Below are 23,844 nucleotides of genomic sequence, written 5' to 3' on the forward strand. Positions count from 1 at the left end.
GGAAACTTCTTGGTGGGAACAAAAGTGGATGTCGTGAAACAAGTTCTCTTCAGAGAGGAATCAACAGCAAAGGAGTGCAAGACATTTTGGGGAAAAGAGGGAGCCGAACACAAAGAGAGTAGAAGAACTTCATTTTCTAGAGGTACAAACATCTTCATTTCTATTTAGTGGAGCTTTTTATTCCTGAACTTTCCACTCATAATGCCCTTTTTTTTTTATTATTCCAATTATCCTTAAGACGATATTATTTATACAGTTACTCAATACGAGTTGAATTAATTAATTAATTAATTAATTAATTAATTATTCATTTCAAGTAACCAGTTAAACAGGCTAATATTTCTAAAAACAAAATATTAAAATGTATTCCGTTATATAAAGCCATTGGAGTCCATTGGAGAGCCACTGATTTATAGGTATGACGATAACTGAAAATCTGAAATGGAAAGACCCTATAATCAAACCCTGTGGTGCTTCTGTAATGTTTAGTAGCATTTACTGTGTCCCACTTTGAAAATGTCAGGCTTTGAGGATGTATCATTTTGGGCTGGACAGGTAGCATAGCGGGGATTCCATATCGTTCCTATCCTAGTTCTTATAATTTAGGATGCACATACCACCTAAAGTTTTATGGACATGTTCTTTAATACATTGGAACTCCAATTTGCGTTGGTGGCAACACATCATCCAGCCAGTGATAATTTTCCTATGACAGCACGCCCCACAGTATTTTAATCTCTACTTACTGGGTGAGTAATGCTACAAGTGATGTTATTTACAAATTACACCATCGCCTTGCTACTGGGGAACTAGATCTGTTAGATGTCTCTTAGTGACACTTCTGCACACATGTAACCAAGTTCCAAACTCTCAAACTCCACACCGTGAGTTGTTCTAGAAGTACTGACATGTAGTACTCCCAGAAAAGAGTATAATTACATAATTTCTAAAGATAATGGTAGAACAGTCCAACATTGAGTTACCACAAGAGACGATCAGGTATACTTTTCAGGTTCTACCAGTTTATCTAAAATGACACCTAAACAAGATTGAACAGGATGAGAGTAAAATGTAAAAGACCTACAGTTCTTCCAAATAAACTTCAGAATATTCTGGAAATATTTCAGAATCCTGGTCTGAACCAGGCTCCTTCTTTGATCCAAATAAAGTGAAACTGGTGAGCAAACAATGAAATGATGTGTATGTGTAATATGAGAAATACAAGATTAACAATATGAGAATTAGTGAGACTATTTCCTTTTTAAAATGTGCTCTGGCACATGAGGGGATTGTTGGGAAATAAATATCAGAGCTTCAAAAAGTTGAAGGTTGGAGATGAAGGGGCCCAAAACTAATGAATATTCAAACTCACCCCCCCCAAAAAACTAGCAGTTTCATACCCATGTGGTGTAGCCAGGTTCCCACGGAAACAGACCTCTGGGATGAAGTATCTGGAGTAAGAATAAACCCGGGTGTTTTCTGTGTGTGTGTGTGGGTGGGGGGGGGGGGGGGGGGGGGTTATGTAAGCCCATGTATGGGAGCACAGGCACGTTTCCCTAAATATACAGACAACAGCAGACGATAAATTATCATCCAGGGGTAGGGGTAGGTATGGCTAAAACATCATGCTACTTTTGTTGAGGTTTGCCAACAGTAGATAAAGCACTTGAAATGTACAAAAAAAGAAAAAGATTTAATCATTAGAAGAAACAAGGACAAGTGGAAACAAGAGTAAGAAAAAAAAAGCTAACAGCCAACATCTAATCACTCCCTTGTTTCTATGTGATTTTCATTTTTATGGAATGTTTACTTGCATTATTTATACATCAATGTTGAATTCTTAACTCTGATTGGTCATAAGGTGTTAATTTTCTAGAATTGATGATAGATATTCTGTCAGGAGATGTTTGTTTAGCATTATTTGAATGAGTCTCCAGGGTTAGCACGCTGTACCCAGTTTTCAGGGCAGAGCACTCTACGGTTTCTCGGCAACATGACATGACACAACACGACACCATGCCTGGTAAATTCTCAGAAATGAAGGTACCAAACTGTACTTTTCATTGTTGCTGGGGTGGTAACAACAGGGGTACATCTTTTGCACCTTTTGTATGTCTCTTTTATTAAGAGGTACCTTTAATTCATTTTAAAGGTACACTATATTCGTGTTTCCAGATGAAAGATACTAAAAGGTACAGAAGATGTACCCTTGCTCCCAGGGTTAGTAGGATTGGCTGCAGAACTGTCACAATCCTGACAAGCATAAAACGGTTGCTGAAGCTGAATGAATGGATGAATTTCTGAGACTGTACGCATTCTCGTTGTGTTCTGATGCACTGTGATTCCCTGCATAATATGCAAAGACACTAAATACCTAGGCGGAGTGTTGTTAATTAGCCAGACTTCAGTACAGCAAGAGTTGAGTTAAAATGAGCTAACTGGCAGTTATCCATTAGGATTCAACATAAACAATGGAAACTTTTGTTTGCAGCAATTGCAAATTTCATACAGTTTATTAATAATTTCATGGCCTGTGAATTGAGACTTGTGTTAACCTGAAATATAAAGTATATACATATATTCTACAAATATGGTGAAATATGACATCATTAACCTTAGTATATAATTTTGCTTTGCTGAGGTTTGCTAACAAAATGGAACAGGCATGACGCTCCAGGTTTTACAACTTCTACAATGTTGACTGATTCCTGAGATCTGATCACAAGTCCTGCATGAGCATGAGTGCAATATATTTTGAGACTTCCCTTCTCTTAAGCTAATTAGCAGGAGTAGTAGACCTGTGTGTTGGACCAGTACTTGGAAATCAACAGAAGGCACGTTTCTAAGAAGACAAAATTTAAGGAAAGTGACTGTTGCTGACTTCTGCATTCATATTTTTTTTCCACAGAATCAAGATGCACAACTTTACCCTCCTCCTGCTGGCCTTGTTGGTGGACTTCCTGTTAGCCGTTTCTTTGAACCCGGTATCATCTAAACCTCCTGTCACAAAAACCCGCATCCGCTACATCGGTGTACTTGACGACTACGATGAAGAAGAAACCCCCATTTCAAAAGTCCCAGAACAGGCTGGGGCCACTACCACTCAGTTTATCCCTCTGAAGTGTGAATATGACCCTTGTGTGGTTCCCAAGGTTCCCTGTTCTGTGGTTGCTGCACAAACTAAGTGCTACTGTCCTGGAATTACTGGTCCGGATGAGCTGCCTACAGCTCCAGAGATCAAAGAGTTGAAACAGGGAGCATCTGGACTGGTGGAGATCCATTGGTGTGCACCACAATCCACCGTCTCCTACTACAAAATAATCATAGAAGGCAGCCACGAGCAACAAATTTTCAGCAATTCTTCCCGTACTGGGTTGGTGCAGGGAGTAATGGTTGGGTCACGAGTTTGTGTGCTGGCAGGGAATAATGTCGGATTCAGCGCTGAATCAGAAATATCTTGTGCTCTCTTTGAGCCTCATAAGTCCAATCAGGCCCCCGAAATGTCATGGGTCATCGCTGGGGGCATCAGCCTTTTGGTGCTAGCCTTGGTGTTGGCTGTGGTGTTGCTGTGGAGATGGAGGAGGGGTAGGAAGAATGCGAGCATGGATGGTGAGGGACTACGAAATCCATCCTACACCACAAATGAAACACTGTGACTGAAATTTAAGGTACTCATTTAGATGATTTGCGTGAGTAGACTCTGGGGAAGGTTCTTAGAAGCATTAACAAACATATGCTTTTAAACAACACTTGCAAACCATGCATGAGGCATGCTTAAAAGGACAGTGGGGAAAGCTTGAGGACAATACAGACAAAATCACTACCAAGAACCGAACAAGACAGACTTCATACACCATGGACAAAACACTGGGATGGGACAGGGACAAATTTGAAGCCCTACCAAAGGAAAGTCAGACTGCAAATAAGGACATTAACCATGTGAGATTCTACAGTCCTCATAAAAGGATATTGTTGTTTTATCAAACTATGTCCTTGACTTTGAAGACATTAGTATCTATAGTTATCAGAAGCTAGTTAATATAAGTAGGGAGAATATTGAAAAGACAGACATCTTATTTTGGGTTCTCAAGAGGATAGCTTAGACCAGGAGTCTTCAATCTTATCCACAAAGGGGCCACACCCAATTCCACTTCAAAATCCATTGCAAAATCAGTTCATCTTGGTTTCCAATCACCTAACAAGTCTGCCTCCTATTTGGTTGGAATGAAAGGCTGCAGCCACAACAGCCCTTTACGGATAAGATTGAACACCTCTGACTTAGACCTTGCATCTTCACTTCAAGATATCTTTCACACAGGCACAACAGGGGTGGACAGATCAGTAGCTTAGATGTCTGGGACAAGCAGATATTTTGTCCAGGCTATTTAATTTTTATTCACCAGCAGGTTTGGCCATATCATCTGCAATTATCTCAAGAGAGAAAAGAAAGACATGTGCCACACTCAAATAATACTTTTTATGAGTGGTGTGAGAACAGAACACCATAGCTCATAGCTGAAATGTCAGTCAGCAAATTGCAAACTCCTTGTCAAGGTCCCAATCGCAATGTGCTACGTTAAAAACATTCATTTCCATTAGTCTCTATTAATACACTTAACTAGCAAACTATATACATCATTACATTGCATTAGCTACCACTTTTTATTCTTTTCAGTTTGGTTTCTAGATCACCAAACTGTAGGTCTGGGCAACACACTGAAGTTTTAACTTGCACAGTGAGCTAGCAAATGAATTTATGATTTGTCCACCCCTTCACAGCTTTCCATAATCATCATATCATGCTACTAGTTACAACCATAAGTATAAGTTAATGGAAACACAGCAGTGGATGGTCTCTGGAGGTTATGGACAAATTACAAAGTCTGTGGAAGTATTCTTTCATCACCGTTCTAAGAGATTCCATTCATTGGGAATTGATGCACTGTAATCTGACAGTGAAAGAAGCTCAAGGGCAATATACCTGTGGAGACTGGGTCAGGACATGAAGGACAAATCAACATGGACTGTTAAGCAAAAAAAAAAAGGCAGCAGAAAAGAGCGGAGAACTGAAATAACCTAATGTACCCCTGTGTTAGCAACTGAACACTTAGCAACCCTGCTGAGACCTAGTCAACATGTTACATAAGTTTAAAAGGCATTTTAAAATGTAGTCTTTTTTTTTTTTTTTTTTTAAAGAGATTAACTCTACTAATGGTGCTGGAACATCAAGGAAGACTGGAGCTTCTGTAAGGCTTTATAGATAAAGATTTAGTAAAACAGATATTTGTAGTTGCATATAAAATGCTCATTTATACTCTCACTCTTTTTACATAATAAAATAATTTCTTCTGAAAAGTCTATGCATTTATTTAACTTTGCATCAGTCATATGGGTAGATGTTCAAACTGAAGACTTATTTGACTTGGTGGTTGTATTTGTTAGAGGCAAATAAAAGAGACTAAACATAAATTAATGCAAACGTCCAAGGAGGATAGAGTGGAAATACTTACTCATGGGGAGGGAAACCATATCATTGCAAAACTTCCTTCTTTGCTTTTGGGCTTTTCGAAACTCTCATAAAGAGAAGTGGCATACATTTGGTGGATGATAGATTTATGGATACTGTGCAAATCCTGCTGGATTTGGAAAACTGCTGAATGAAAGACATGACTGTAGGTACAGTTAAATTTCACACCCAAAGTTGCAGCCAAAGCCCTGGATGGAAAGCAAGATGAAGGAAACCTTTCCCATAAAACTTGTAACATTAGCGATCCATCTTTACTATAGAAGCTTATAGGACATCACTTAACTGCATTTAAGTGCCTGATAATCTGAATGATTGTTTAATCTTAATAAAAACCTAAATCTGAACAGACCAGGTTATGAATTTGATGAGAAGTGGGGCAACGAGTTTACAGTTCAAAGCTTGGGTTACTGTCTTAAGTGGAAGTTCTGTGCATGTTCTACTCGTGTCTGTGTGGGTTTCCTCTGGGTTCTCGTTCTCTGGGTTCTCTAGTACTAGTTCTCTAGTAGCCCCAATGGGGGCCGCCAGGGGGCACCCGGGGGGCCTCAACAATTCGGTGTGCCCATCTCTCCCACTAGTATGTTTTCTCTTTCTCACTCTCAGACAACCACACATACACACACAATCAATTCCTAATGTAATGTGATGTAAGATGTAATGATTAATTTAAAAAAAGGGGGATATATTCAGAAGTCTGTATTTTTAATGTGTTTTAAAGACATCTTGCAAAAGGGGGTCCTCAGTCAAATGTTAATGCCATTTGGGGGGCATTGCCCTGGAAAAGTTTGGGAACAACTGCCTTAGAAGGTGTAAAATAAATAAATAAATACATGTTTTTTTTTAAATTTGTTTCCGTTTCTGAATCAAAATGAAATATAGATAATTTTTAATGCCTGGTATAAATGGTTTTCAATAAAATCCTAGAAAATCAAATAGTTTAATTGTAGTGTTCAGAGAGTCATTGTAAAACATTGTAAAACTCACACAACATGAAATGACTTATTAAACTTGAAGCCATTTGATTAGTAGTGTAATGAATGAGATTTTACAGTAATGCTGAAAACTGACATTTGTGACTGCCAATTGAGTTGCAGGGAAATTAAAGTAAAATTAGTAGCTATTGTAATTGTACAGCTAGCTGTGCCATACGGTGCTGTAAAGGTTATATTTAATTACAATCATGTTACTGTAAAATGTATACTGTAATTTTGCTGCAAACAGTGGAAAGCAAATTAGTGTAAAATTACAAGACATTTTTTTAACAGTGTGTGTAATTAGTCACATTTCTTTTAAACCAGCTATCACAACAGCTATAACAAGAAACTTTACCAGATGTAATAAATATTATGTGTATGTATAAATACTCATCAGTCACTTGACAGTTGGAATAACATCACCTGCTCTTTTTCCAATCTTCAACTGTCCAGTTCCGCTGAACCAGTGCCCAGATTCCTGTTCTTGGGTGACGGCAGTGCAACTCGACGTTATCTTCGGCTGTTGCAGCCCAACTGCCTTAAGTTTCTGCGTGTTGTGCATTCTGAGATGCTTTTCTGCTCACCATGGTTGTCAAGTGCCTATTTGAGATGTTTGGATAATTGCATGAAGTAGGGACTACAGGGGCTATATAGCTGATGAGTGTATAATACCTCTTATTTAGCCCCCCCCCCCCTTTAAAGCTAAAATTCATCCGCAACATCATATACTGCACTGTAATATAGGAGCTTTTCTCCAGTGAACTTGCAACCCCTACTGGCTGATTAAAGACAGTGCTGTATTCTCTACCTCCATAAATGTACAGTTGTTCAGCTATAGTAACTGCTTAAACACCCATCTCTCTAAATACACACACACACACACACACACACACACTCCTTTGATATGAACATCATGTGCTTTGATTCAAGCACAGTTGGTTTAATTAAATGGTTTAACAGCAATCATATGCATTTTGATGCCCTGGATTTGACCTTGGATCCACATGAGAGAATGAAAGTGGCTGCCAAGACAAACTGTATCCTACACAGGGTCGACGGGCAGCCTGGGGCCTATCCCAGAGAACTTGGGGCACGAGGCTGAAAAGGAAACTCATTATGTTAAATGTTACAATCTCTAATAGTTCTCTCATGTTGCATGTAACTCATGTTGCATGTTCTCTCATGTTGCATGTACAGTAACTATTAGTTAATGTAGTAGTCTTTCCATGACACATTTCTAGCTTCCACCATTTTTACTCAGGTTTTGCAGTACTGAAAATGTAATCATCTGTGGTTCATGCTACATTCTGGTTTCATTATCTTTTGGTACCCATTTAAGCCTTTTTTTTTTTTTTTTTTTTTTTTAGTAAGGAAAACAGCCACAATAAGTTTTTTTGGTGTCACTTTGCACCACTGTCTTCTCATCCAGTGGTTAACACATTGGTCTACTGATGGGAAGGTTGCGAGTTCAAATCCCAGCACTGCCAAACTGCTCAGGTGTATAAATTAGATAAATATAAGTCGTCCTGGACAAGGGCACCTGCCAAATGCTATAAATGTATAATGATTGCAAAAATAATATATGGATAACTTCTCACCAATATTCACAAGTGGCACAAATATTTTATTCTAACCAATTGCATCTTTAATGTAATGTTTTTCATCCCAACACTGTTTGGTCCAAGTGTGCAAAATTGAACCAAACAATAGCCATTTTGGACCAAATACTGAAAAGTACAATGAAAAAAAAATCCCATCTGATACAGAGCAAGTCAGACTTTAGTAGTATATGCATAACTCAGTTCAATTCTGTTCTGGATCAGTGAAGCTCCAAGAAAAGCTGTAGTAAAGGAAATTGCAATATCAATTCATTAATAGGCCACCATACCGTGCATGCAGGTTAATAACAACAAGTTGTATCTTGTATTTGTGTGATTCCAAGGTTATGGACATTACATTTGAACTTGTATTGACTTGCAGAGTGCCTAGGTGCCTGAAAAAAAAAAAAAAAAAACCCAGTAGCATCCAAGGTAAAAAGTTCCATCTAGCACCCAAAAGGCTTTATGTAGAGCTTTACAACAAGGGTTTCCCTTTCAGAAAAGAAACAAAAAACACCGGATTGTCACGTTATAGAAACACTTCTTCCATGAATGTTAAATAATCTCCATATCAGTTATTATATTTTAAATCTGTTTAATTTTTAGGCTTAGATTATATGGCACCACCATATCCACCAAACAAGTCATTGTGAATGAGCTGTTACTATAGAAACAATAACATTAGAAATGAGTGCATTAATATTTACCTGTGATTTGTTCTACAGCTGGAACTATTGTCATAGCTCCTGTTGTAAAAAGTTTGTTTTGACCAATCAGAAAGGAGATTTCAATGGCACATTTTCAAGAAATGCTACAACCTTTATAGGAGTTATTTTCTAGATTGAGATGATGTAAATGTTATAAATGAGACATTTTTGTATTATGGACATAAACCTGTACTTCAAGCTGTAGAGACGGCACAGTGTGATGAAACAACTGAAAAATTAATGATAGATAAACTAAGGTTAAGTTAAAGAATAGAGCTGTGTTGGGTTCCTTTGTGTGCCGAAGGTAATGCCTGATTTGCTGCGTGCGTAATGGATAGATTAGCATTTCCATACAAATTCCTTAAGTGTACAACTTTGTTTCCGTTCAACCTGTGAAAAATAACATAGAATTAATCATTCTCGGGCAAAAATATACAGTATGGCTATTGATACTGCATTAAATTAATGAGAGTAAATTTATTTAATAAGTATTTACAAAGAAATCAAAACTACAAAGAGTATGCTTCACCCATTTTAGAATAAATCACTTGTTACTGATGTACAGCATTTTCTCAAAAAAAAAGAGAAAAAAGCTATGTTCTCAACTCCATGGTGAGTTAATCAAGACTTTGAACTTTAACGTTCAACACGTTGTATGTCAAGCTTTTCAGACTTTACCCTGTGACATTAACAAACACCTCATGCTTCCCAGCCAATGAGAAGCTTCACCCAAGTACGTTCAGGCCGCTGGGTTTAGACTGATCAGCAGCCATACAGGAGTTAAACACTGGCATTCAGGAAATGTGAAGCTGTTGAAAGCAAGACGCAGGGGTTCAGAGAGGGGAAGTGACCTTAAAAAGCAGGGAAGGCGGCTCAGTTACAACGTGGTGAAGTTGGATACCGAAGCATTCTGGTGGTATCTGGTACATAGTGTAATAGCCACCGCTGCAAGTTTCTAAAGGGTTTAAACATGTGTAGGATTTTCATTTCCCAGACGTGCTCAGTAGTTTAGAAGGGGAAAAAAAAAAAAAAAAAAGAAACACTCTTATCTAGTGAGTGACCCAAAGCGTCCGACTTGGACGTTCAAGTTGGACGTGTCAAGTACTACAGACTTTAACCTGATCGAGTCACACCTAGCTTTGCTCATTGCAAAGTCTTTTGCAAAAATGAACATGTTGAAAAATTACAGTAATTCCTTCAGACCAAGAGTTCAGAGGGAGGATGTGCGCTGGGACGGTTACAAAAGGCATGAAATACAAGCAAGCCAAGAGGGAATCACTGACATTACTGTACATATTGGAACAAAATGTCATTTCTTCAGGACCATGGTGAAACACAATGCAGTAGTATGCTATACAGGACTCCACAAAGTACAAATTATAGAGACATAAATAACAAAAAGAGAAAGATAGAGAGAAAGAGAGAGAGAAAGAATGACAGAGAAACAGATAGACATACCAACAGAGAGAGACGCTGATGAGGAGAGAGATAAATAAAGAGAGACAGAGATATGGAGGCTGACTATAAAGGTCTCTCCATCACTCTGGCTCTCTATATATTGATCTCTCACACAGACCGACACACAGTAGGAAGGTAGGTAAATAGACAGAGAGAAAGAGAGACAGATTGTGAAAATAGAAACTGACTGACAGAGAGAGAGAGAGATAGAAAGATTGACGGAGAGAATGAGAGAGAGTGAGTGAGTGAGTGAGAGAGAGGCATAGATAGACAGATGGATAGATGGATATACTCACCAAAAGAGATTGACAGAGACTAATTAGAGAGATAGAAAGTGACTCACTAAGAGGGAGTGAGAGAGAGTGTGTCAAAACAAGAGACAGAAAGAAAGATTTTGATGCGATTCATTATTTGAGACTTTTCTCAGAACTCAAATATGAGCCAGTGGATTAAAGGTGTAGTATACAAACATCACCTAATGCAATGTGGAAGAATAGAAGACAGCTCAGCAAAATTTATGACTGTAGGAATGAAAGGGCAACACTTCATAATAAAAGTTCTCAGAGGACATGCACACATACACACTTTGCGTTTGACTTCATTATGAAACAAGGTCACCTTCGTAGCTCTAGCATAGTGAGTAGCATGTAGTGTAAATCCAAAGAAGCCATGCATACAGTACATACATTTTCAGCTTTACACAAACTTAGAATAAGTAGTATGTGCTTTTTCCATACTCACTGGTTTTCTTAAACTGGAAGTAACTTTTAAGGCTTTGTAGTTTGTAGCTTCTTAGTAACATGACATGCTGCATTTTTTTGTATTCAAGAAAGGGAAAAGAGGATGATTGAATATACTATAAAGCAAGTAAGAACAGGAATTAACTTGTTCACAGATGTTCTGCTACATTAACCGTAAACAGATAAAAAAGTAGAGATGGACCAATTAGCATTATGTAAGGATGATACCAGGGGTACTGCAACACTTCTAAGGCAAAAACAGTGCACATGGGTTAAATTATTTTATAGCTGGAAAGAACACATGCTAATCTTGCATGACCAAGCTGCATGACTTAAATATTTTTCAAATATTATTTTCTGAAAAAATAGCAAGCTCATTTTCAGACAAAATAGCAGCAGGTAAATTTTTTTCACAGACCAAAAAAAGGCAACAAGATAAAACAGGAATATTTTTTCAATTGAACAACTGGGCAAACAAGGTGCCACAAGCACATGGCTGTGCAATTGATTCATGGCAGTCAATTCACTGAGCTATTAATCTTAACAAAGACAGGAGTAATGGCAGAACTCCATATATCGCTCGTAAAGCTCAGTGAGATGGCATTGTTTTTTCTCAGGTGGTCTATGTGGGTATAAATTGCTCGAAAAATAGCTCAGGTATGGCAACATCTGAAAATTATACACAAGTGAAAGCATACACCAGTCAATCATAACATTAAAATCACTCTAGGTACGTGACGCACACACACCTGGCTGTCCACGTGATGTAAAACAAAACATGTGATTCATCAGACCAGGCCACCTTCTTCCATTGCTCCATGGTCCAGTTCTGATGCTCACATGCCCACTGTAGGCACTTTCAGTGGTAGACAGGGGGTCAGCATGGACACTCTGACTGGTCTGCAGCTACGCAGTGCCATCCACAGCAAGCTGCAAGGCACTGTGTGTTCAGACACCTTTCTGTCACAGTCATTAACTCTTCTGTGGAATTGAACCGGACGAGCTAGCCTTTGCTCAGCCAACATGCATCAGTGAGCCTTGGGTGCTCCTGACCAGTCACCAGTTGTCCTTCCTTGGACCACTTTTGGTAGGTACTAGCCACTGCATACAGGGAACACCCCGGAAGACCTGCCGTTTTGGAGATACTTTGACCTAGTCGTCTAGCCATCACAATGTGGCCCGTGTCAATGAGAATTTATTGTTGGATAGCCTCTTGAGATGCAGCATCTCGTTTTCAACGGGGACCAAAAGACACAAATTCAAAAAAATACAAGTACATAGACAAAACAAATACAAATATACAATTAGCTCACTCAGCTTCTTCAACCCCAACCCAAAATAACAAATGTAATAAAAGTTAGGATGATTACTATGACCTTACAATAAAAAGTAAGACATACAAGTTCATACATTTAGCCAATATACAATAAAGCAATGCATGTAAGTAGAGAACAAGTTGTTCAGAACCTTAAACTTGTCCATTTTTCCTGCTTCCAACACATCAATTTTGAGAACTGACTGTTCACGTGCAGCCTAATATACCCCACCCCTTGACAGGCATCACTGTAACGAGATAATCAAGATTAGTCACGTCACCTGTCAATGGTTTTAATGTTATGCCTGATTGGTGTATAGTGCAGTTCCAGGTCATAATCTCACATCCTTAACAAGAGAGTTTGGTTGGTTGCGATAATCCAGTGCCATACTTTCCTTCACTTTGGTCATGATTTCTTTAGTTTTCAGAACACTACTGTGAAACGTGCTCTGCACTTTGCTTGCTCATTCGCAGTTTTGTGATTTCAGTTTCCACTAGTCTCTGATACTCAGTTGCTCTGAAGTGTTTTGTTCCTTACATATACCACAGCACTGTTGAATTCTGAAGATTAATTTATTTTATTTTTTAAATATCAACAGGCACAGCTCTGGCAGTAGTTCTGGCTGCAAGGTTTATATTAATGCACTCGTTCTAATATGTTATCATTTTTATTGTAACAACTCATTCTCAGGGTGGATGCTCCTATATACTCATTGACACGGTTTTCTGTAAGGCCATGTTTACATAACATTTATGGAAGGAGTCTCCAGTGTCAGCAATTTGTAACAGTTTGTAAATTTTCCACCACAAGAAAGTCTTCAGGTTCCCAATTCCTCAGGATTGTGACGTCTTAAAATGTATTAACTTAAAAACAGAGATTAAAAAACAAAACAAAACCAGAGGCTGGTGAGGGAGCAACTGTCAATACACTAAAAATGGAATATGCAGTCAATCAGATTTAAGAAAAAAAAATCTACGCATAGTTTACATAAATATTATGTTTCTCATCAAAACATGATTTCATTGCTTATGCTAAATTTACTTTAAAACACCTTTGGAATTAATTAGATTATGTGGGGATGTTGCTACTGACAGGTATTGTAACTATAGTAGTTAAATTAACATAATTAACAAGTGTGTGGTAAAATAGCACAGTGGTAATGTGGAGGTTGCAATAATGCTGGCAACCTTGGTTCAGCGGTGGCTTGACAGTTAAAGCACTGGTTTATTGATTGGAAGGTTGAGGGTTCAAGCCCCAGCGCTGCCCCTGCACAAGGCCCTTAACCTTCTTTGCTCCAAAGATGCTGTATCATTTCTGACCCCACCTTCCTGGTATGTGAAGAAAAGAAAAAAAAATTTCACTCAGTATATGTGACTCTATATCATCATTCTTCATTGAAAAACACATGAAAACCAATTATGTTAATTCAATCACATAGAACCAATGTACACATATGAACTAATTAAATAAAGGAGGTCCCCCCCCCTGTAGCTGTGATAACAGTAACTAAATTGTTTTGTAGATGCTTCACAACTTTAAACGTATCTGAACGGATAAACGATTATTTATTATTTGAAAATAAGCAACTTCGAGGTGGCAACAGCGAGGCCGATTCACGTCAGGCCGCATCACACCAACCGAAAGTGTGTCAAAATAAATTCCACACACTTCCATCATTGTTCAGAACAAACAGAGAACACATTAATCAAGTTTTATTCCGTTTTAAGATACAGTGCCATCTTCAGTGAGGGGAATTTGCTTGTAAATACACTTAACCCGACGCCATTTACGTAAATGCGTCATAAGGCGAGCACGTGCGCGTGCTCTCCCACCTCCCCCTCCTTCTGACGTGCCCGGCGACGCAAAACGATTCTGACGAAAAGGGGCGTAAACCCGGAAATGTGGATGTCGCTGCACGTCAACATTCCATCGTGGCTTTTATTTTGAAATGGACACGTAGCAGAGACTCCGATTTCAGTGTTTGATCCTAAAGGCAGATCATCGCTAATCAGTGACACATCTTCAGTTAAAGCAGGTCGATGGCATCGCAAAACTGCTGACATCGGGGTTTTGTTTGCTTGGCACCTCATTGAAAGCGACATTTGGATCATATAAAAGGTTAATTAAAGCGTGAAGTAAGATGTCGGCTCCGGGTTACCCCAATCTGAACTCTAATTACAGCGCAACGCAGAACGGCGGAGGTCCTGGTACTACACCCGCTTATCTCAACGGTACGGGATTAGCTAGCGAACACTGCCATGCTACGCTAACAGGCATTTTCTGTTTAGGCGGTTTTGCGCTTTTCTTTTGTATCACCTAATTAACTCATGACAAGGAAATATACTAACGTATTACTTTCGAGTAGAAAACCAAGACAGGATTTACGACTCACCGCTTTCGTTTCTTGTTAGCCGTTTTAGCATTGGAGCTAAGCTGTTGACGCGGAGCTTTTGGCTACTCCGGTTATCTAACTAGCCCGAATGTGAATTCCTGACCCTATTCAATCATGTATGTATTCCGTACTGTATGTTGTATTGATCTAAATTAATAACGTTCTAACAGATTTCTAATAATGCTAGTCGTGTCAGTTTTCTTTGCTAACGCACTAGCTTGCTAGCTAATCCCGAATTCGGCCGGAATACACCACGCTATTTACTGTTCATACTAAAGTAGAACTAGTTATCTCCTCTACTTTCGGTTTGCCATGTGTTTAAATGTCATGTGTCACTTTCTAACGACGAGTTTAGTACATTTTTCGAAATTCTGTAGCACTAAACATTCTAGATCTATATTCAAACTAGCTCATGTCCTCGCGACGTCTTTGGCTACGCCAGATTCGGAGGATTTACTCTCACCTGGATTAGTTAGCGGTTAGCGCGAGCTCTTCCCTTTTTACAGTTATTATTATTACTATTATTATTTTCTGAAACCTTTTAAACCAGTCGCACTTTTATTTTCCAACCATGTATATTCAGTCTAATGCCACATAGTGACCTTTGGGCCTGTTGAATTTATTAAAAGGCTCTGAAGCTGATTTAGGAACAGGTGTGTGTTATCAGGTCAGATTGCCACTTGAGACCTTCCACGTTTCAGGTTCTACATGAAATCAAAATTGTTGTTGTTTTGTTCCGTATACACTAATAAGCCAAAATGGGCTTTTATGGGAAATTTAGTTTAGTCAACCCCCTCTTCATCATGTCCTGGGGGAAAGGTGAACAGAAAATGTATTATTCATCCTGTGCTCATCCAGTTTGCGTCCAATCAAATGCTCTTTAGAATACATTTGTCCCGCCCCCTGTGTACAATCTGCTGGTACATACTAAAACAGTACCATGTAGTTCGTAGGTAGTTTGCATTGGTTATGGTTTGGATTAGATGGACAAAAGTTTGTGGACACATGTTGGCCTTCCCAAAATTGTTGCCACAAAGTTTGAAACGCACAGTTTTTTTTTTAATTATTATTTATTTATTTTTTTAGCTTGTTTTGTTTTTTTGAGCCATTTAGAGGTGGACTTACCCCTATGCTTTGGATTGTTGTCTTAATCTTGTTGCACTTGAGTTTCGACTTACAGACTGAAGACCGGACATTCTCCTTTAGGATTTTCTGGTATAGAGCAAAATTCATGTTTCCCTCAATTATTGCAGCTTGCATTTAAGAATTCCCCTGTACTGGAACTAGGAGGTCCAAACCTGCTCCATCATGACAGTACTGCTGTGTGCTCCTTGAAGACATGGTTTGCCAAGGTTGGACTGGAAGAACTTGAGTGTTCTGCACAGAGCCCTGACCTCAACCCCTCTGAAACCCTTTGGGATGAATTTGAACACCGACCTGGACATATCATCTTTGACCACTGAGAAGAAGAATCACTTGGCGCGTAGCACCACAAGGAACACAAACTGTTAAGAAGCACAGAAAAAAAAAATGGGTTTGAAAATGGATTTTGCTGTGACTTTTGGCACTTTTCCACTGCACGGTATGGCTTGACTTAACTAAACTTGACTCTGCTCGCTTTTTGGAGGTTTTCCACTGTGGATTGAACCTGGTACATTTTTAGTACCACCTCGGTCGAGGGTCCGAGCGAGCCGATACTAAATGTGAGCCACACACTGAGGGAGTAGGGACTTCTCCTCAACGAGTCGTTCTGTATTGTGCCTGAATAAATGTCATTTAATACATACTTTGCGTATGGTAATATTCTATTCATTGAAAATTATGCATCGTTTACCTCATTACAGATAAAATTACAACAAAGGTTTCTGTCTTAGATTTTTACTTCTCGCTTGTTACCAATTTCCAAACAGGCGTTTATCAAAGTCACTCCTGTAGTGGCTGAATATAACTTAGTCATATCGAGCACTATGTAAGGACTAGAACACCACTATTTTACATACTTAATAGGGTCCATGTTCAGTGAACAGGAAAGGCATTTAGAATATGTATGTGTATGTATACAGGGCTTTGATAATACGACATTATTCCTGTGTAAAAGCCAGTGGAAGATGGCACGCACGTTGAGGCGGCACTAAACTGCAGTGGAAAAGTAAAACGAGCTGAGCTGTACCATGCAGTGGAAAAGTGGCTTTTTATCAAAAAGTTCTCTATTGTCAGATACCAGTGATAACAAGAACTCAATATCCATTCTCTTCTCTCTTCCTGAATATGTTTCTTCATGATTACACTGGCTTTCAAAACAGTCTTCTGTGCAAAAGCGTCACTTATCTCGCCCTTTTGTGCAACAGCCGCAGCTTCAGGCACGTGATCTAAAGCTCAGATCTAATTAGGCGGCGTGACTGGGGGAAAAAATTGACATACATAATTGATATTTTGGTCTGGGAAAAAAATCTTGCGTGGTTTTGTGCCACGAATGATCGTGCCCGGTGTGCATAGCTCCATAGAAATATATTGTTTCGATTCAAGGGTGTCATCACGTTGTATATTCGCATTGCTTAATTTCGCTCCGTGTGAAAGGCCCTTAAGTCTGGAATGGGATGTTCAAAAAGCACATTTGGGTGTGATCGACCAAGAGGCCACATAATTTTTGCCCTATAGTTCCAAAAGATGTTGAAAGGAAGGTTGGATTCCCCCTTCAAAATCTTCATTTTGTCTGAAAGATGTACAATTGTTGCAGGTTGCAGTGATTGCAGTGATTTACGTGCTGTGATGTAGTGTTTAATAAACAGCTACAATGTACTTATGAAACGATGAGGGAGTGAGCATCTGGTCATATCAAGCCAGGTTTTTGTATGTGAGCGAGAGGGTTAGAGAGAGTGAGTAGGGAAACTAACCAACTATCTATAACTCCCTCTTGCTATATTTGTGACACTTTGTGTCCTGTGTTCATATGTTGCAGTCAAAATTTACAGACTTTCACCTGTTTGCCACAAACAAATCAAACAAAAGCAATAGAAATAGTTCAACACAACGAATGCTTCTCCAAATTTGTATGTGGTTTCCCCAAATTCAACTGAAAATGCAACTTATAATGATTTCTCCAGTCTCAAAATTATTCAACCCCCTGAATAGAATCCCGCACATCATCACAAATATGCAAAAGAGGTGTTGTCTCAAGCACACCTGATGCAACTAATGAAGGGCTTCATTCATTGCACCAGGTGGGCTTGAGTTGGAACACATGAAATACCTGAACTGACTAGGGGCAGAAAATATATGAAACACCTGGATGGGGCAGAAAAAGCAAGATATCAACGGCTTCAACCGGATTTCTAAGAAGGCAGCTTGTGAAAAATTCTCGAGTGACTGCAAAAGACCTGCAGCAAGACGTTGTGGTGACAGGCACTGAGGTTTCAGCGAGCACAGTAAGGCGTTCAGGACTAAATGCAGAACTCGTACAAGTCGTACACCATTACTGATCCAAAAGCACAAGAAAAATCATCTCGCAATCATATAAATAAGCCACAGAAGTTTTGGGATATTGTTCTGTGGCGCGATGAAACAAAACTGGAACTTTTCAGCACAATGGATCAGCAGTAAGTCTGGAGGAAGAAGAATGTTCTTTCTTCTCTCTGTCCACAGTTTAGCATGGCGGTGGATCAGTAATGCTCTGTGGCTGCAAAATGTGAAAGCACCATATTTTGTGCACTAGTGCAGTCTCTTTATTGCAAATAAAGGGGCGGCTGTGGCGCGGGTGGTAGAGTGGGTTGTCCACTAATTGTAGGGTTGGCGGTTTGATTCCCGGCCCGGGTGACTCCACATGTCGAAGTGTCCTTGGGCAAGACACTGTACCCCAAGTTGCTCCCGATGGTATGCTAGCGCCTTGTATGGCAGCTCCTGCTACCATTGGTGTGTGAGTGTGTATGGGTGAATGAGACACGGTGTAAAGCGCTTTGGATATAAGTGCTATACAAGTGCACCATTTACCAAATCATATTTTGTGTTTTTATTTTCTAAATAAATCCGTTAAAGGCTAGAAGGTTCTGGAAACGGTTCACCAACCAAATAATATTTGCTTATTGGTGGTCCTATGGTGGTCCCTTCCCGATTGTGAGCTAGGTGTAAAGGTGCTGATGAATTAAACGAATCAGCAGATGAGTTATAGTCAGTAATTGTCAATCTAAAACATGACCTCTATGACTGGCTGATAAACTGGCAACTCAGTAGATTTGATTATAAAAATCAGTGGTAGCTCAGTGGTTCTGTGCTGTATACCCTGCTTACCCAAGTATCAGACTCGTGCTTTTGCTTTTGAGAGAGTCTCTTTACCATTAGCTGTTCTGGGATGTTGTACAATGCCTGACCCTGCATCATGACACCTTTCAAATTTGTTCTAACATACATTCTGACGTAAATAACATGTTTGTAATGGTGCTTAATTTTTAATTTCCTGTTTGTCTTTTATTATTCTTCATTCCACAGGACCAGGTCAGACTCACCCAGCCATGTATCCTGCCTCGAATTACTATACTAGCGTTCCTCAGCATGGTTACCCCACCATGCCGCCTCAGAATGCCCCTCCTGGAAAGGCTCCACCAACGAGCACCAACTACTACCCCAACAGCCACCCTCAGGCTGGGGTACCCCCAGGCACAGGATCTGCTTTTTACTCTTCTCCGCCAGCCCAGAACCCTGTCACTTCCAACCCCACTGCCTCTGTAGCCCCCCAGTACCCGCCGCATTCAAGCCAGCAGCATTACGCCATATCTACGAATTACTATAGACAGAATTACAGCACCACAGCCCAGGGGCAGCAGAATCCTCCTCCATCATCAAGCGGCATTAACCTTGGGCCTCCACTTTACCCCATTGTGTCCTATCCATCAGCCCCTGGGAGCAGCCAGTACGGAACTCTGCGGTCATCCCAGGCTGTCGCAGGAGCGCTGCCTATCCAGAGTGCTTTGCAACCACAGCAGCAGCATTCTCAGGGCAACGGGGCCACGCCCACACCACAAGTTCAGCCGGGCTATGGTGCCCCACCCCTTCAACATTCAGCTGCCATTAATGGTCAGTCGAAAGCAGGTAGGTGAGATTCAAGAACAGAAGACTTCAAAGATTGTTTAATTGTTAGCAGGGGTGGCAATGTGTAAGGAATAGTGTGTGTGTGTGAAGCAAGAGTTATGTTACCACCCTAAATTTTCTCGGCACAGCACATCCTTAAATATTTTATTACTTTTATACCACAGCAATTTGCCAATGCTAACAATCATTTATGTAAAGAATAACTCATCATACTTTTTAAAAATCAGTTTATACAGTGCCTTGCAAAAGTATTCAACCCCCTTAAAAGTGATTAGATTCCCCTGGATTACAAATGACACTTACACAGATTGTTTCAGCTAGAATTTTTTTTAATTGCAAACCAATGTGTTCTTAAAGTACAGTAAAGTAAAAATTCATTTGTCAGCATCTTTAAAAAACATAAAATCTGAAAAATGCTGCTTGCATAAGTACTCAACCCATTCAGAGTAGTACTTGGTAAAAGCACATGCTGCTGCAATAACTGCATTAAGTCTGTTGAGGTAGGCTTCTACCAGCTTTGCACATTGTTTGGGAGTGATTTTCACCCATTCTTCCTGGCAGATTTCAGGTTTTTAAGGTTGGTCGGATGTTGTTAGGTTCTCAGATTCTCAGTGGGATTCAGATCTGGACTTTGACTTGGCCACTGTTGAATATTCACCTTTGTTTTTAACCGTCCCTTCATTGCTTTGGCCTTGTATTTGGGACCATTGTCCTGTTAAAGGTAAAGGTTTTCCCTTTTAAATTTATTATTTTATTTTTTTTATATAAACAGACTGGCACAGCTTAACTTGTAATATCCCCCTGTATTTTGCTCCATCCATTCTCCCTTCAATTTTGGCGAGAAGCCCAGGATCTAAGAATGAAAAGCATCCCCAGAGCATGATGCTGATGCCACCGTATTTCACCGTAGGGATGGTGTTAATTGAGATATGCCCTGCGTTATGTTTGTGACGCACATAGCGTTTTGAACTTGTCCCGAGAAACTGTCTTGGTCTCATGACACCAAAAAAAAACCTCTTTACTGGATCACACTTGTACTTTCATATGGCTCTTCTTCACCAACAGTGCTAAAATTGACCACTGTGTTTCTTCCTAGGTCAGCAGCCCCACTATCAATCTGCTCCACCTCCTGTGGGCCCTCATTATGGCACAGAGGGTGTCGACGGACATCGCCTACCATCGGGCACCCCATCCACATCCACCCAGTCTTCCCCAGGACGCCAGTCAGGTAAGGAAAGACCTTCATCGTCGTTTTCCCTTCTGCCTCTTCGTTGTCATCAAGGGCTTCAGTGCTGCACAGTTCAGGCTACGACTAAATGATTTGGGAAGGATAATCAATTGGGAATATCACATTTTTGCTGGTTGTGATGGGCACTAACACATCCTCCACACTTGTGAGTGAGAGAAATCTGGGGTTTTTTGTTTTGTATTTTTTTTTTTAAATCAGGAAATGTTAATCTCAGCATAACTATCTGTTCCAGTGATTTCTGAATTTCTGAATGGATATTAACATCTTTTGGAAGCTGAGTGTTTTATAATATATTTATAATACAGGCACATACTTATTATTTTGTGAATAGAAACATAAGCATGCACTATTAACTGTCTCTGAGTATAATTAAAGAGTGATTCAATCCAGTGAACATACGGCCCTTCAGTGCAGCCACAGAGCTTTAACTACAGTCATTAGCTGTAGAGAAAAATGGTTTTCTCTCGAACACTTCATTACATGAATCTGATTACTCACCTGCCTTTCTTGAGCATTCTCTCTGGTCAACTTTTGTCTAGTTATTGCTTATAAACAGTGCAGCGCTGAAGTTTGCTTCACTTGTAGATGCTTCTGTTTCTAATTTCCATTTTGAAGTTCTTGCGTCTTGAGTGTTCGCTGTTGCTCGGCGCAGCCATCTGTATGTGCTTGTCCAGAAGCCATCACTCATCATTTCTTTGTCCGTCTCCGAGTCACATTTATTAAGAAAAACCTGTGAGCGAAGGTCCTCAGTGGTTCAGAGTCGTGCATTTGCTAGCTCCCTTTGCCTCAGGCCTGTTCTTCAGACACCCGCCTGAGATACATCCTCATGTCTCACTTCTCGTCCCTGCCTTCCTCGTCCCTGCCTTCCTCATCCTCCTCTGGTTTAGACCAAGCCATAGTTCTATTGTGGAGGGTCCCATATTTGTTCTACTGTACTATTATTTTTGGTTTATTTTTATTTATTTAGAGCCGTGGTTCTCAAGACCCTCGCCTGGACTGACCATGAATTTTGTCATAAAGGGATAGGCTGATTCATACACAGTGTACATATAAAATATTACAGTATTCACAATATACCAGTCCCTCCAGGATTTCGTGAATGTATTTTTTTTGTGATTACAAAACTTAATACGAAATCAAGCAAACTCCCCAACATTCGGAAGAGCTTGCGATTTTTTTTTTCCCAAGTTGCGTCATGTGACGTCATCACAGCGCGCATTCAGCCAAAACCCCCTTCGATTCACACGAGTGAACATGAGTACATCTAAAACGTCTCATTTGCCAACAAACCTCACCGTGAAAGGCCGTGCAACGGCAGTTTCACTCACAAATTCAAGTAGTTTTCCTGGGGGGAAATAAGCACACAAAACTCCAAGTTTAATCGCAACTCTTTTAAAAGACGCTGCAAGATCACGCACTTGTGGCCGCAACAATCACAAAAAAAAACTCAGCGAAATCCTGTACAGTTTGAGATATACACTCAAAACGAGCATCATTTATCCATCTTTTCGGCAAGTCTATAAATGGTTTTTGTAGGGCAAACTGAACTAAAACTACCTCTGCATTCAACACTAGTACAACATATTAATCAAAAATACACCAAGAGTCTTCTGTTTTTCCAGTAAAACATTTGAATTCACATAATTCTCAGAGAAGACAACATTAAAAAACCTCCAGGAGTGGGATTGAGAACCACTGGGGTGTGTGTGGGTGTGTGTGTGTGTGTGTGTGTGTGTGTGTGTGTGTTATGACATCACATCTCAATCTTCAATCAGTGTTCCACCCCCATCTCTATTCTCTCTAAATCTTTCTTTCTTCCTCTTTGTCTTGCTCTTTTTTTTCTTCTTTTTTTTGGTGTGTGTTCATCTTAGTTTGGCGCACACTTAGTCTTTTGTCTCTGATCTTTCCCCCCTCTCTCTCTTTCTCATTCTCCTCTCTTTATCTGTGTTCCTTCCCCTGTTTTCCTCTCTGTTCTCTCTCTGTTTTACTCTTTCTCTTCTTCTTCAGTTTATTTCACAGCTGCTCTTTCTCTTTGATCATATGCCTTTTTTTTTCTTTTTTCCTCACCTTCTCTTCTGTGCATCTTTTACCTCTGTTGGTCTCTCTCTTTCTATTTTTCTTTTGTTCTTACTCTCTCACTCATGTGTCCCTCACTATTCTTCTCTCAGTGCCCCACTCTTTCTTTCTCCCTTACGCTATTTTTGTCTTTTTTTTCCTTTTTCTTTTTTCCTCACATTCTTCCTCTGCAAGTCTTCTACCTCTCTCCCTCCTACCTCACATTGTCTTTCTGTGTCTTGCATTCTTTTTCTCTATATCTTAGTTTTCTCCTGCTTCTTCTCTTTTTGTCCTCCTGCATCTCATCTGGTTGTCTCTACCTGTTTTGCTGTGCTCGCTCTCTGCTCTCGCTTACATTCTCTCTTTCTCATTCTCTTTCATTCCCCCCCTCTTCTCTCCCCTCCTTTCTCTCCCTGTGTCTCTGATGATTGGCTGTGCTGTATTTCAGGGCTGCTGATTGGTGGATATGGGGGCAATAGAGCTGCTAGTTCCTCCACAGGGTTGCCAGGTGACCACTCCTCATCCAGTTCGGACCACGAGGACGAGGATGAGGAGGATGAGGAAGCAGGTCGGCTTTTGCTTTTCTTCCTCCTCCCGCCCATGTCATCCCTCCGTCTTTCCATTTAGTTTTTTGTCCCAGTCCCTCTGTCCGATCATGATCCCCAAACCGGAGTTCTCTCGCTGCACACTCCTCGCTTTGATTGCACACACAAACGGATACACCACTCTCTAATACACATCACATTCAG

The 23,844-nt window shown here is 40.0% G+C and overlaps 2 protein-coding genes and 1 long non-coding RNA gene across 7 annotated transcripts in view; 2 read left to right on the plus strand and 1 right to left on the minus strand.

The window, feature by feature from the left end:
• Positions 1 to 5,355, plus strand: si:ch1073-303k11.2 (leucine-rich repeat neuronal protein 4). Its single transcript, XM_017492629.3, has 2 exons — positions 1 to 142; positions 2,909 to 5,355. Exon 2 carries the CDS (start codon positions 2,916 to 2,918, stop codon positions 3,654 to 3,656), a length of 741 nt encoding a protein of 246 aa, XP_017348118.1. The 5' UTR covers positions 1 to 142; positions 2,909 to 2,915; the 3' UTR covers positions 3,657 to 5,355.
• Positions 5,356 to 8,496: 3,141 nt separating this feature from the next.
• LOC128635414 (uncharacterized) lies at positions 8,497 to 12,652 on the minus strand. Its single transcript, XR_008398391.1, has 2 exons — positions 12,469 to 12,652; positions 8,497 to 12,228 (listed from the first exon to the last, which is right to left on the minus strand). It is a non-coding gene; the product is annotated as an uncharacterized LOC128635414 (long non-coding RNA).
• Positions 12,653 to 14,257: 1,605 nt separating this feature from the next.
• The window catches only part of sec24b (SEC24 homolog B, COPII coat complex component), a 29,701-nt gene continuing 20,114 nt past the window's right edge, over positions 14,258 to 23,844 (plus strand). For 2 of the 5 annotated variants that reach the window (XM_017492574.3, XM_017492585.3), the window contains exons 1-4: positions 14,258 to 14,548; positions 19,192 to 19,791; positions 20,888 to 21,019; positions 23,544 to 23,663. In XM_017492574.3, coding sequence (XP_017348063.1) covers positions 14,458 to 14,548; positions 19,192 to 19,791; positions 20,888 to 21,019; positions 23,544 to 23,663 — 943 coding nt within the window. In that variant the 5' untranslated portion in view covers positions 14,258 to 14,457. The other 3 variants (XM_017492593.3, XM_017492603.3, XM_017492614.3) reach the window with 3 other exon arrangements.

This window comes from Ictalurus punctatus, chromosome 2, assembly GCF_001660625.3.
Source record: "Ictalurus punctatus breed USDA103 chromosome 2, Coco_2.0, whole genome shotgun sequence".
NCBI classification, from domain to species: domain Eukaryota; kingdom Metazoa; phylum Chordata; class Actinopteri; order Siluriformes; family Ictaluridae; genus Ictalurus; species Ictalurus punctatus.

Bases quoted from the DNA above. Each gene is read 5' to 3' on its own strand.
- si:ch1073-303k11.2 (XM_017492629.3), top strand. From the start codon at position 2,916: ATGCACAACTTTACCCTCCTCCTGCTGGCCTTGTTGGTGGACTTCCTG.